Source organism: Colletotrichum orchidophilum (assembly GCF_001831195.1).
Source record: "Colletotrichum orchidophilum strain IMI 309357 chromosome Unknown Scaffold_269.1, whole genome shotgun sequence".
In the NCBI taxonomy this organism is placed as follows: Eukaryota; Fungi; Ascomycota; class Sordariomycetes; order Glomerellales; family Glomerellaceae; genus Colletotrichum; species Colletotrichum orchidophilum.
In genome coordinates this window covers 6,745-19,996 of record NW_019173225.1, presented here as the reverse complement: position 1 = coordinate 19,996, position 13,252 = coordinate 6,745, and the positions used below count along the sequence as shown (strand labels likewise).

At 51.1% G+C, this 13,252-nt stretch overlaps 3 protein-coding genes across 3 annotated transcripts; 1 reads left to right on the top strand and 2 right to left on the bottom strand.

The window, feature by feature from the left end:
* Window positions 1-4,916: 4,916 nt before the first annotated feature.
* On the top strand, window positions 4,917-6,133 carry CORC01_14321 (uncharacterized protein; the record flags this gene model as incomplete). The annotated part of the gene is made up of 4 exons (XM_022625932.1): window positions 4,917-5,306; window positions 5,370-5,510; window positions 5,571-5,900; window positions 5,954-6,133. 4 exons carry the CDS (start codon window positions 4,917-4,919, stop codon window positions 6,131-6,133), a joined length of 1,041 nt encoding a protein of 346 aa, XP_022467562.1.
* A 2,402-nt stretch (window positions 6,134-8,535) lies between these two features.
* Window positions 8,536-9,953, bottom strand: CORC01_14320 (glycosyl hydrolase family 28; the record flags this gene model as incomplete). The annotated part of the gene is made up of 4 exons (XM_022625931.1): window positions 8,536-9,277; window positions 9,335-9,480; window positions 9,536-9,694; window positions 9,774-9,953. 4 exons carry the CDS (start codon window positions 9,951-9,953, stop codon window positions 8,536-8,538), a joined length of 1,227 nt encoding a protein of 408 aa, XP_022467561.1.
* A 2,114-nt stretch (window positions 9,954-12,067) lies between these two features.
* Window positions 12,068-13,252, bottom strand: CORC01_14319 (zinc-binding dehydrogenase; the record flags this gene model as incomplete). The annotated part of the gene is made up of 2 exons (XM_022625930.1): window positions 12,068-12,985; window positions 13,040-13,252. 2 exons carry the CDS (start codon window positions 13,250-13,252, stop codon window positions 12,068-12,070), a joined length of 1,131 nt encoding a protein of 376 aa, XP_022467560.1.

Below are 13,252 nucleotides of genomic sequence, written 5' to 3'. Positions count from 1 at the left end.
TCCCACAATCGGCCACATCGAAGTGTCGGCAACCGTCGAAGCCAGGGAAGGGAGTTGTTGGCGTTAAAGGAAATAGTCGTCCACAGTGACGCTCTGGTCTCGAATCGTAGGTATAGAGGGCATTCGTAATCGGGGCTCGACTTTTGGGTCGGGCGCGTCGTCTCGTGTTCTTCTCTTTTGTGCATCTTCATCCCATTTGGTCAAAAGGTTTTGATTTTGTTTACTCCAGCATTGGACTAACCGGACGAAAAGAAACAGAAAAGGGAAGGAAGAGACTACCAATCCGAGTAAAAACTTGGTTTCTTTTTTTTCTTCCCTCGCTTGGAGTCAATAGTGGTAAACATTGGTGGCAGTGCTGCGCGGTCCTGCCTTGACCTTGTCGTTGATCATTCAAGATCCAAGGCCGGGCCTGCATGCTTAGACTCTTGGTGCACACAGACACAGACACAGAAGGATGTGTGTGTGTGTGTGTGTGCCAGTCAGTAATTTTTTTTTTTTTTTCACACTTCTTCAGTAGTCAATCTCGTTCGGGTATTTTTGGCAACTCTGTATTTCGGGGCGCAGCGGGACGAGACTTTTGACGTTTCTGTGGGCCTCTTCTCTCCCTCTCCCTCTCTCTCTCTCTTCTTTGTATTGTGATGCAAGTCATTTAATGTTTATGCCGGATAGCGGCACGATGGCATGCTGCCTGTGAGGACTGGCTAATGAAGGGACTCGTTATGCATTCCTGAAGTATCCGTACCTCCTATACCGACGACCCTTCCCTACCGAATGGGCGACAGGCACTCTCTTTGGCCTCCGTTGTGCATTTGGCGCGTGCTGAACCAGCTGCGGCTGGGCGGGTAGACGGAAAGTATCGGTCGGGTCTCAGCCGCAACGGTTTGTCAATCGACGAATTTGACGCCTTAAGGAACTCTATCCGACGTCATGAACTAGAGTCACTGAACTGAAGGAGGGTGACCAGTGGTGCCTCTTCACATGCAGTCTTGGAGCCTCTGTGTCAACACCGTCAGGCTATCATCATGTCAGCTCCAACAGGGCCAACACTGATGGCGTGCCCCTACCCCCTCTCCGTCCGTCCGTCCGCCGGTGCATCACGTCTCCCCATCCGGCTCCATAGCCCTGGCTGAACCCGCACAAACGCACAAACTCATACACTACACCCCGCCGGGTTATGAGCAGCTTGGCCGGCTCCCACCGGCATCCACAATCGCATCCCGAGTACCTCCCTCGGAGCGAACATGATCACGGAAGGGTGGCCGAGTTGGTTATGGCGCCAGGTTAAGGTCAGCTTAACATCTGTTTCCTGGTGGGGCAACCCGCGCGAGTTCGAGTCTCGTCCCTTTCATTTTTCTCTTTTTGTGGCATTGGTTTGCTGCTACATGCTCTTAGTCTTGGCAAAGTAAGCATGCCAAAGCTTGTGTTGAGATGGATTGGATTGAACATCCAGGTAACGGATGGCTCCGTGTGTATATCTTGCGCTTTGTTGCTCTTCCTGAGAGCAAAAGAGTTGCTCAGGTTGGGCGTTTCAATGTACTGGTTTAACAATGACGCGGCCTTCTTAGTCAAGACAAGAAGGCTGGGACCCATAACCCGACGCCTGAAGGGTAGAATCTCTGTTGGGTAGAATCTTTGTTGGGTAGAGGAAGAGGAGGGATTTGAGGCAAGGGTTGAAGGCAGTTCACAAGATGAAGATAAAAGTAAGAGCAGCTTGTCTGGCAGCCCGTTCCGTTTGTATTGTAAACTGTGATGCTGGTAGTATGTGACAAAAAATTGAGCCACCTGGCGATGCCGCCTCCGACACACGCTGAAAAACATCCATCGGCGGCTGATCCTAGTCGAAAGAGCCGCCGCGAACAGGGCAGTCGCCTGGTTCACAGTGCTGATGACTCCGTTTAGCATCGTCTGCTCGTGTTGACTCGCGATGACCGATGCAGATGAAGATCTCTGTGAGGTATTAAGATGCCAGAACGTTGCCAGATGTCTGCCCAATATCAGCAAGAGTTACCGACCGAAAGTAAGAGTCGCTTCCTGCCGGCTGACGACTTGAAGAAAGTCTTAATCCTACATCCTTGACCTGCTTCTCCAGCTGTAGTGCCATCTTCATCTCATGAAACTCTGCGATAAGCAACGGCCTAGATGGGCCTCCATCTCCGTGGTGTTTCGCCAGGATTCCAAAACTTCTTCGCATGGGTCCTTGTAACAAAGCCACCGAGGCGACTCGTCCAGGAACCAGACAAAGATCATCTGGATCAGCGCTGGGAGTGCCTGTGACTTGGTGAGCAGGCGCCATTCTCAGGAGCCGGCGATGCCGTAGCTCCCACGCGTGACCCATCTCGCCATGAGGGCACCGCAGGTAGAAGCTGGTGTTATACAACGAGCCCAAAAAAAAGTCCGGTGCCGGGGGCGCGCGAGCTCCGGGATCAAGACCGCGGCGGCGGCGGGGGCCACGGTGATGCCGAAGCCGACGACGGTGCGGCCGCTGATGAAATGTCCAATGGAGTGGCTGAGGCATTAGATTAGGACACCAATGATGCTGTTGCCGGTTAGGATGGAACACTTTCTAAAGCGAACGGGGACGAAGGCCGAAAAGGAGGTCGAGACGATTGCGCTGAGGGGATACGCGGCGCTGGTGAAGCCGAGGAGGGCACCATTGGGACTTTTACACTCTCTGTTCTACGCAGCGACGCCCTGGAGTCCTGTTATCACGGATCAGTCGTAATCTTCGGTTGCGCAGACAATGAGACAGGCTGGTGCGAGTATGCTATATAGTCGGATGAAAGACGGCGTGAGAGAGGAGAGTGCGAAGCGGCTGTCTGAGACCGGGATCTTTGCTACGGTCTAGGGCCGAGAGGACATAGTCTCGGAATCCATCTTGCCGGCTGGATGAAAGCCGAACTGGAGTTTTGAGGCTATGAGATCTATGGCTGTCAGCATTACAACTCCTTCGCCCGGGTCTTTGGGGTCCACTTATAAGAAATGGTATGATCCTGTTTGACGGCTATAATCCAACTCAGCCACCAACAGAGCTGTTCATGAAGGAGGAATTCATTGGGCAAGTCGAGTCCAGGGTTGATAAGCTCTACCAGAAATATGCGACATGGCTTCGAACCTGATCCCATGATCTGGTTCCCTTCGAATTCAACCCCGGATCGGCTCTGCGGGTAAGAGACGAACTGAATCCAATGCCACTTGTCTTTGGTGGGGTCGCAAGTATCCCGTATGGTTTCCCGTCCTACCCCCAACTCAGCGTGAGCTTTTACATTTGCCGCTTAGCTCCCTGCAACTGATTCCTGCAGGGAGAAACGGAAGGAGTCTGACGGTGCAGATTGTAGAAGTCAGCCTGCCATATTTTGGGATCGGTTTGTTACTGCATTGAATATGCCAGAACATGGCCCGTTCCCAATAGAAAGTATCTGATCTCGCATCTACCAAAGAGCTCTCACTCTTAGTCGAAGTCATTCTGTCCTAGGTCTTAGAACACCCGAGGCCAAATTTCTTAGATCTCACACTCCAGGCCTTCTCTCGACAAGGTTCCCACTAGCAACATGTTTGAAAACGAGAAATGGGGCAGAGGCCACAAAGTATCGCGCATTGATGTGGCTGAAGTACCCCAGGACGCGACAAATTTCTCTCGAGAAAGTCGAAGTAAATGATTATTGAGGAGGAAAGTGTTGTTGCTGACAGGCGCAGACCTCTGGCGGACAAATCCCATCCCAATATTGGGAATATCCCGTATCATAACCTTTGGAGGGCCCACCGGAGTGTTCGCGGAGGCATCTTTGTCGCCAAAGTTACTACAGCTTCGTTGCGATTTGGTTGAGTGATATTCATCCTAACGAAACCTCTATTCGTAGCGTCACGACTAACAAAATTGTAACAATGTATCGTTGGCGGCTATATAGGATAAGCAGGTCATCAACTCTCACAGATATTAATAGCGGAAGCCAAAAGCAAGGGATTTAATGTGCTATTAGGGCCAATTGGTGAGACGTCTTTGCCTGAAGCTTGTCAACGCCCCAAATGACGACTGTGAATCTGAACACTGCGTAGTCTGTATTCCTCGCACTCCGCTGAGCGGACGCAATCTCGAGACTCACGGCGAGGACCCTTTTGACGCGCAAACTCGCTGACGGGTACATCAACACCATTCAAGCTGCTGGCATAGGAGCTTGTGCCAAGCGCTACTCCATAAATGACCAAGAAACCCACCGTTTCATCATCATCAGCGAGATGATTTCCGAGCGTGCCGTCCGTTAAATCCACCTGCAGCCTTTTCAGATTGCAGTTCGTGACAGTGAACCGTGGTCGATCATGACAACTTACAACAGGATCAAAAAAGATTCCTGCTCGGTAAACTACCTCATTAGAGACATCCTCCGTGGCGAATGGGGCTGGGATGGCTTAGCGATGAGCACAGTGATTGATTTGGGGCCAAGAGCATTTCGCCTTCGCTGACAGCAGGGTAAAATTTCATTCAAATACCGAATGCTGATAATTGAGACTGATGGAGATTCAGGTTGGATTTGGAGATGCTTGGACCAGTGAGTAGGAGAAGCAAGCATCTCCTCAAGGCACGTGTACATTCGAAAGCAGCCTGCAAAATGTAGCCCACTAATGAAACGGGTAGGCATTGTTCTTCGGAAGATCGAGAACTCGAATCCTCCCTGAAAGATCTCGACTGTAAGACCATCGTGTTCACCGGCCCAACGCCGCAGGATCGGTAGGCGCGGGAGGCGGGAGCTCGAACGTCGCGCCTCACTACCGGAATACACTTTTCGAATCCTTTCAAAGGGAGTTCTGTGAAGCGTTTCCATCAGCAACAGTTGCGACCGAAATCGACACCTTCCTCTGATGGATTCTTACAGTCATGCGTAACCCCAAAAAGAGGGTTTGTTCTGTCTCGTTGGAGAACCATGAAGCTTGAGCGCAATGCGTCCATGGTGGAACATCTGCCGAGTTCGAACCTAGTTTGCTACCATGATCTCTCTCCTGAGTTGACGACTGAAGAGCGCTATTCCTTCCCTGCTAGGAAACTAATCATACCGAAGACAAGTGAGGCTTATCGGCTTTTCCTCTTTAGCTGTGGCCCTGGCAAACTCATACTCGACGGCAAGGCCATCGTCGACATCGAGCGAGAATGGTGGTCAATCATGTCATTTCTTTTCATGAGCTACGATTCGCCCGAAGAACAACTTGATGTAACCCTCGAAGCTGGTAGGTCATACGAGCTTGTGCTTGAGTCGCCCAGCCGTGAGCCGAAACCCCACAACCTGACGTATGTGGGCATGTTGGAGCGCGAAGAGGTTCAGGACGGCGGCCGCATCGGATTTGTGGAGAATACTGGGGACCCTCACATCATGCTGTAGGAAGCTATCGAGCTTGTCAGGACTAGTGATGTTGCCATTGTCGTTATAGGCAGAGACCAGGACCGGGAGATGGAGACGAGCGACATGGCGTCCATGGATCTACCAGGCCGGTCCAATGAGTTGATCTTTGCCGTGGCCAAGGTGAACTCCAATGTGATCGTGGTAAACCAAACGGGAAACCGTTCACTATGGCCTGGATAGACGAGGTCCAGGCTGTTTTTCAATGTTTGGTACCAAGGCCAGAAGCAGGGTAACAGTCTGGCGGACGTCCTTCTCGGAACGGCTCCTCCGTGCGGAAAACTGCCAATCACATCCCCACACCGCATTGAGGACATAAGATCATTCAACAACCATTTCGAGGAGACCGACGTGGTTCACTATGGAGAGAATATCTATCTCAGGTACAAGCGTTACGACCATTGCAAGATTGACCCACTGTTCCCATTCGGCTCGGGCTGTTCGTACACCACTTTCGAGTACACGAACCTGAGATTAAACACCAACATGCTAGAGGAAACCGGAAGAATCGAGGTTGAAGCTGATGTGACAAACACGGTAGACGCAGAGGCAAGGAGATTGTATAGTTCTACGTCAGTCCGGTGTCGAGGCCGCGGCTGGGCCGCCCGCCAAAGGAGCTCAAGGGCTGGGACAAGGCCCTCGTACACCCCGGGGAGACGGTGATCGCTCGGACGACGCTTGATAAGGTGAGCGTGTCTTACCGGGATAACAGCGTTCAGAAGTGGATGGTGGCGGGCAACGCGTAATTCAGAATAAGCGCGGCGAGGGAGTCGGGAGAGGAAGGGCTGGAGGCAGAAATCCGAATGATTTCCAATGGGTTCATTGAGGTCCTTGGCTGGGTACCAGAGTAGTCATTACCAGAGTAGTCATTGAGAGCTGCGATATGTTCATTGCGGCGATCAATGTCATGAGGAAACCCTTACATCTAGTCAAGACAGCGAGCGCAAAACCCTTAATCTTTGGCAATTGTTGTTGGAAAACCAGATGCCGCTTTGGCTGCTAACTCTTGCGCCTGAAGTGCGATTTACTAGCCTTCTGGCGCATGACTTTCGACTGCTCTTAAGTACGCAGAATGAACTGGGTCTAGATCTCGATTCCGAAAAGACTAGCATGCTTGTCAATCGTTTCGCCGTCAAGTGTCAAGAGGGTTTTAAACTAACGTTTTAAAAGCGTTGAAAGGGAAAAGATGGAGCACGAGAGGCCCCTGGGGTATATCACCGTGCAATACCCCATTGATGGCCGAAGACATCGCGATCTTGGTGCCCTGGACATCTTGTTCGGACAGGGCTGACGTTTCTGAGGTGTGTAGACGGCGATACACGTGAGCACGGTATTGGATCGTCTTTGCTTAGTTCCGCTGCAATAGAGTGAGATGGGGACTGCACTCTATGTCCAAGTCGGCACTCGTCGGGGAGTAGCGGCGGAGGCGCTGCAATTCCAAGACCACCCAACCCGCTGGGTAGGAAGCCGAATCCAATGAGGATTTGCATGCTGGTCAATTAACAAAAAAAGTTCTAGGGGTCATCATCGAGAGCCTCGGTACCTTTTTTGCGGATAAGCAGTCCAGTACAGCTGACAGTGGTGGGCCTTCAATTGGCTTGCCTAGTTCAGACTTGTCAATAAATCTTACATCACGGTCGACAGTGTACGATTCATTAGACCTTCAGTGGCAGTATAATTATCATAACTGAGCGTGCTCTCTGACTGAAACGCCATTAGTCGTAAATCCTGAAAATTGATGAGTTGAAAAGGTTGTTGAACTTCATTACCTCAGGAACGTGTCTTCCTGCAGAGATACAAGCTCTGCTTACGCCATAAGCAGAAGGCAGTGAACGCTTGCACAGTCTGTTTGATCGATCAGGCCAGCAAACCCTAGCCTGAGAGCTTGATTCAGATGATTACTATTACATTTGTCTTTGTCTAAAACGAGATATTGGTGGCTGAAGTAGGATTCGGGTAGGTCATGCAGTTGCGCCAGCGATCGATTGGACAGCTAGTCATGATCTTGTGTAGAAGCTGGAGCAAGCCACCTTGGGAGCGCTCTGAATTTGCGCATCTTGAGTCGTCATATTTCTCATGCAACTGGATAGCGCAAACGAAGCTCCGACAGGGTGAGTGGAGAGCAAGGCCATGGAAGGAGATGTTGTGCCGTATAATGCCTTTCCAGGATGGCGGGTTCTTGTCGGATCTGGGCTGAATAGGGCTGATAACGGTTTGGAAGGCAAGAACACACTGATTGGGCTTATTGCTTCCATCAAATCCGAGGGCTCGGTCATTTTAGATTGCGGGTTCTGTAAATGTGATTGTCTGTCTGCAGTGCTTCGAGTATCCTTAGCATGTTCATTCAGAGTATTTAGTTCGCTTCCATGCGCCTGAGCGTGTCATCCAAGTCCGCCATGGAGAGATTCTTCCTGGGCAGAGATGCTAAAGTCAGGTATTCTGCACTACTTGAATGTGACGTTTCTGACGTATGCACACTGTAGTCCAACTCTCTCAAACCTGCCGCAAAAAGGGTCGGCTCCATCACACTTAGTGTCCTCTCTCAATATGGCGCGCAGACCTTGCGAGGCCATTGGCGACGCCTGGACTTTTCGCAGACCTCGCATAATTGCATTTAGTGCTTGCCGCCGCGTTGTATGCCTTGGAAGCTGATTTCGTGCACTCTCAGAATCCAACCTCGCTTACTGTCATGATCATACCAAAGGCGGTGATGCAAGCTAAAAGAGCGCAACAACGGGGTTTTGGGGTGAGCCATTACCATTTGCTTCTTAATGCAGAAGCCAGGATCTCCACGTGGCCTGCCAAGGCATTCAGCGGAACACATGACTATATAAAGCTAATAAATCCGTGTCAAAGCAATCAGCACGGGAGGGCGCATCCCGTGACGCCAACAATGCCTATAAAGCTCGTCGAGAAGCGGCAGAGACGTCCTTTTACTGTGCTGTGGGAGCTGCGGCCTCATTAATCATGAAGGGTGAATATAGGTATTCATTGGCTAAACTATCCCAGGACCCCATCCGGCGCCAGAAAACCCGCAGGGCCCGGTGCCGAATTGGTCGAAGTCGCCGCAGAAATCAACCTCCTAATATGTGCGTCGTATCCTTATTCGTGATTTTCTTTTCAATATATACATGAAACGGTCGTTGTGTTATGATGGGCATCCGCTGGCGGGGGAGTTGCAAGTGCTGGTCTTTCCACCCGTGATCTTGGTATTCTCAAAGGTGATTTGATTGCAGCTATCTTCACCGCAGAGTATGTTCATGGGGACAGCTTCGGGCTTGACGGTTCCAGTCACATCGATGAATGAAATGCCGCTTATCTTGACTCCGTTTGTAGGCTTGCCAGTCGGTCCGCCATTGAGGTAGTCCTGCTGGATATCAATACCGTACGTGTCGATGTCGGTCAGAGTGATGTTCTTGTATGTAACGTTGTTGACTGAGCCAGTGGCGCCGGAGTTGGTTTTGATGCGGCATCCGTTGGCGCTGTTGGCGACATGTGAGTTGGAAAACATAACACCGTCAACGACGTTGTTGCTCTTGCCGCCGATCGAGCCAAGGCTTATGCCGTGACCTCCGACGCAGGACACCCTGTCGACAGTGATATTGGTTCCGCTGGTGATGGCGACGCAGTCGTCCTGGTTGATGACCCTAATGTTCCTCAGCACAACGTTGTCGCAGGACGAAATGTCGAAGCCGTCACTGTTGTGGGCAGCGGGCTTGCCGCCGCTCTTGGCGTTGGGCGCGTCACCGGCAGAGTTGTCCAGGACGAGGTCGGAGACGGTGAGATCCTTGCTGCCAGTTATGGAGAAGCAGTGGACGGGCCAGTTCTTAATGTTCAGGTTGTTGATCTTGGAGTTGGTAGTCTTCTTGACAACAATAAAGTGGTCAGGCCTAATTTCACTGATTAGCCTTCAATACTCTCGGTCTGCACTGAGAGTAGCCACCCACTTCGGGCTACCGCCGTTGGATCCCTGGCCGTCCCAATAAGCGGGGCCATTGCCATCAATCACATTTCCGGGGGCGCCAGTAACAGTGATGTCGGTTCCAGAAATGATGATGGGGTCGAAATTGCTGTCCTCAGTTTTGGCAAAGGTCTGGGCGCGGAGTTAGTACCCGATCATCGGACCTCACGCAACCCGAAAAACATACGGTCGTGCCGGCAAATGTGACTGTAGTGCCCGGCTTAAGGTCGGAGAGGTCAATAGCACCGTTGGCGGGCGCGGCAATGTTAGAGAGCGTGATAGCGGTGCATGTCTTGACAGCATTCGCAATGTCTTCGTACTTGGTGATAACGCAGCCGCCGCCGGTCTAAAAGTGGGCGAGAAACGGGTCAGTCAGATTGCCGGCCTTGGCGCGCATCGGATGGGTCTTATTAGGGCTGACTTACGCTGTTGCTTGGGACAGGATTGGTGCCGCTGGGGAGAGGACTGGGGTGGCTTGCAGGAGCGGTTTTGCTTGGACGAGCGGATTTGGGATAGCGAGCGTGAGAGGTGTGGTGGCCATGAGGAGACGCCGCTACCAGAACGACGTTCAGCAGAACCATAGCAGTGATGAAAAACTTGGCCATCTTGGGCGTGGAGCAAAAAAGAATGACGGTAGGAAGAATGAATCGAACAGAGAAAGTGATTGGTGGTGAGAATTGGAGACTGGCTGAAGAACTATTTGCCAAGTAAGTGCCAAGGGAAAGTGTTATATATCCATCAGATCCAGCCTTGGGAATAGCAACAGAGGCAGTCCATGGCCTTACTGATTGGAGGATCTTCCTAGACTGTCAACCGTCCGAACGGGTGACCAAGACATTTTGGGAATGACTGGCATGCCTGGCAATGCGGCTCACTGGATTCAGCCGGAATCAACGGGCTCTGGTTCAACATCATATGTGAAGGTTTGTTTAGTGCATCGGCCGTTGCACCGATCAGGCGCTTGTTCTTGAGAAAGATGCATTTGGTGGGGATGGGGACTGCACCTTTCAAATGACAGCGTTTCATGTCAATCAGGATTGTGACATGGACCATCGAGCGTTGTTAGTAGCCCGAGTTGATATGCGGGTGAATTGATATCTTCTGTCCAGTTGGCAGTTGCTGCGCACCACCCCTTATTCTCCCCTGTCTCCACCGATTAATCTCTTTGAATCATGGGCGCCTCGAACCAACCGCTGTTGGGCCCGAAAGCAGGGACCCCCATCTGACTCCACAAATCGGCAATCAACGTGACACTGGCTACTATAGTTCGGGCCGGGATGTTGGGACAAAGTTGTCGAAGCCTTAAAGACCAGTTGCAATGTTGTAATCCATCAATAAGCGTGCTCTCAGCCAGTCATGTTTGCAATGACAAAGTTTGTTCATCTAATGAAGTTTGCGCCAAAAGTCTGAAGGGTGATGACACATGGCACTGGAGAGGGATCGAGACATTTGACGTCCGACATCTTTCCAAGTCGATTGGCCCGAATCAAGCATTGACTTTGCAGCTGGACACGCACACCATCTCGACTTCGTCCCGTCATGGTCTCTGCGTTTTGGGGCAACGTTCTTTTTGTTTTGTTTCTCCCGGAAGTCTAACGATCCGTTCTTCTCGATGGTGGACAAATCTCAAATTATGGCCTGCTTTCCCGAGGACCCGAAAGCTCAGCCGAACGATGCTTGAGATGTGCCTGGCGATTGGACGGGGTAGACACTACCATTCTTGAGACTTGGAAGATAAGTTGCAAGCATGAGGTAAGTCGGTAATCATCCGGAATATGTCCAGATGAGCGCTGGTGTCAAAGATGAAAAGATGAGAGCAATGGGGGTTGACGAATTAGGTAGTGTTGATCTCAGTGATACAGCTGTGGCCCGCACGCAGAGGAATTCTAATTATCTGAGGCAGAATTGCTTCGGATTGATGATATGATCTGCTGGCAGAAATTCTGAGCTTAGATTTAGGGGCACGAGTTTTGCATGAACTCTACTCTTATTGAAAACAAAGGGCATAACACAGGCTATATGCCCATAGTGATCCTCATATAACAGACTTTATCTACGTTACCTATTGCGGAGACTTTCCCGCCAGAAAGCTTTGGCCAAACATCAGGAGCTTAGACTTTTTCTTCTTGCGCCTCTCAATCTTGGACTGCATTGGCGAGTATGGAATAAGGTAGCCATGACTCATCAGAAAACGGGAAGTCGGATTTCGGCACGGTTCAGAAGTCGTTTGATGCAGGCTACGCTGTACTTCGGTCCAAAACAGCCGTTGAAGCTCCTAGCTGAGGGATGTAGACGCTTATTGCTTGTCAATGTGCCTATGCGAGAAGCGAAAGTAAGCAATTAAGGTGCTTGCTTAACCTTGTGTATGGTGTGTCCCGCGAACTAAAGGTAGACTCTATGAAAACACCCAGGATGTATTCATTGGGGCAAGTAGGAGAAAGTCCTCTTGAACCTCTCTAATGTCGGCTGCCGCGGACACCTCTCTTCAAAACGGAGGCGAAGCGTACTTACCCAGTAAACTCTGAACTATGAGTGCCCACATACAGAAGAACGATCATGAGTTACGGACAAGGCAATTATACCGTGCCCTGTTCATTTCCACAAATGAGGTTCACCAAATAAAACACATGAAACCTCATTCTTGTTCTGCAAGGACGTATTTCGTGGGAAAATGCCAGGCAAAATGCACACTTGACTAATTAAGTGATGCTGAGCCGTCTCAATTGATTTCGATGCCGACTTTTCCCTGATGTTTTCCTGACTGCAAGTACACATACGCCTCCTTGAGCTGTTTCAGATTGAAGACCTTGGGATCAATGACAGGGCGCAGCTTGTCCAAGTCGGCCTCGATGGCCCGACACATGTCTTCGAGCTGTAGTCGACTGCCGCACCAGACTCCTCGAACGGTGACTAGACTCAACCACGAATCCAGAAACGTCGGCATGTCGTGCCCAGCTGGATTACCGCCAGCAAACCCAGTGGTTATGATGGAGCCGTCGAGTCTACAACTGATGAGGCTCTCCCTCAACGTCGTCGGTCCCGCAACTTCGACGACCAAATCAACGCCAACACCTCCGGTCAACCTTTTCGCTTCCTGCCCCCACTCGATAGTCTCGCGGTAGTTGATGATATGGTCAACCCCGAGCTTTTCGAGATGTTTCGCCTTCTCGGCAGAGCTGGTGGTTGCAATCACCCTGGCCCCGACAGCTTTGGCGAACTGAATGGCGAAAGTGCTCACTCCACCTGTGCCCTGCGTAAGAACCCATTGTCCAGCCGAGACTTGCTTACCGGGCAGTCCAAAGAGGGCGTTCCAGGCAGTGACACCAGCACACGCCAGGGACGCGCCCTCAATGAAGCTCAAGCCTCGAGGCAGCGGAACGAGTCCTTGTTCGTTGAAGACCCCAAAGGTGCGAAACGTCCCGTCGAGTACACCGCCGAGTCCAGACTTTGGTATCTCGTCGGTGAAAGATCCTCCAATATAGCTTTGAGAAAGTGTCGTGAGCACTTTGTCACCTTGCTTGAATCGAGTAACGTGCTTGCCAACAGCTAGTACTGTGCCTGCGCCATCAGACCCGGGAACAACGTCTGGTTTGACGTCCCAAGGGTATCTGCCTTCAATGATGGTCAGGTCTCGATACTACGAAGAAGCTCAGTCAACTGGAATCTGTACCATTCGAGAATGAGGACTCACATTCAGAGTGGCGCCTTGTACTAAAAGCAGGTGTTCTCTATTAGTTACATGTACCTCGGGGCCATAAGGGGGCAGCATGGTGAACAAACACTTGACCAAGACCTGGCTGTCGCCGACTTCTGGAATTTTTTGTTCCGAGAAGTGGAGTGAGTCCAGTCCATTTGTTCCGATGACCTTCCAGAGCTGGCCTGTTTGGGGGATTGCTTGCGTCAT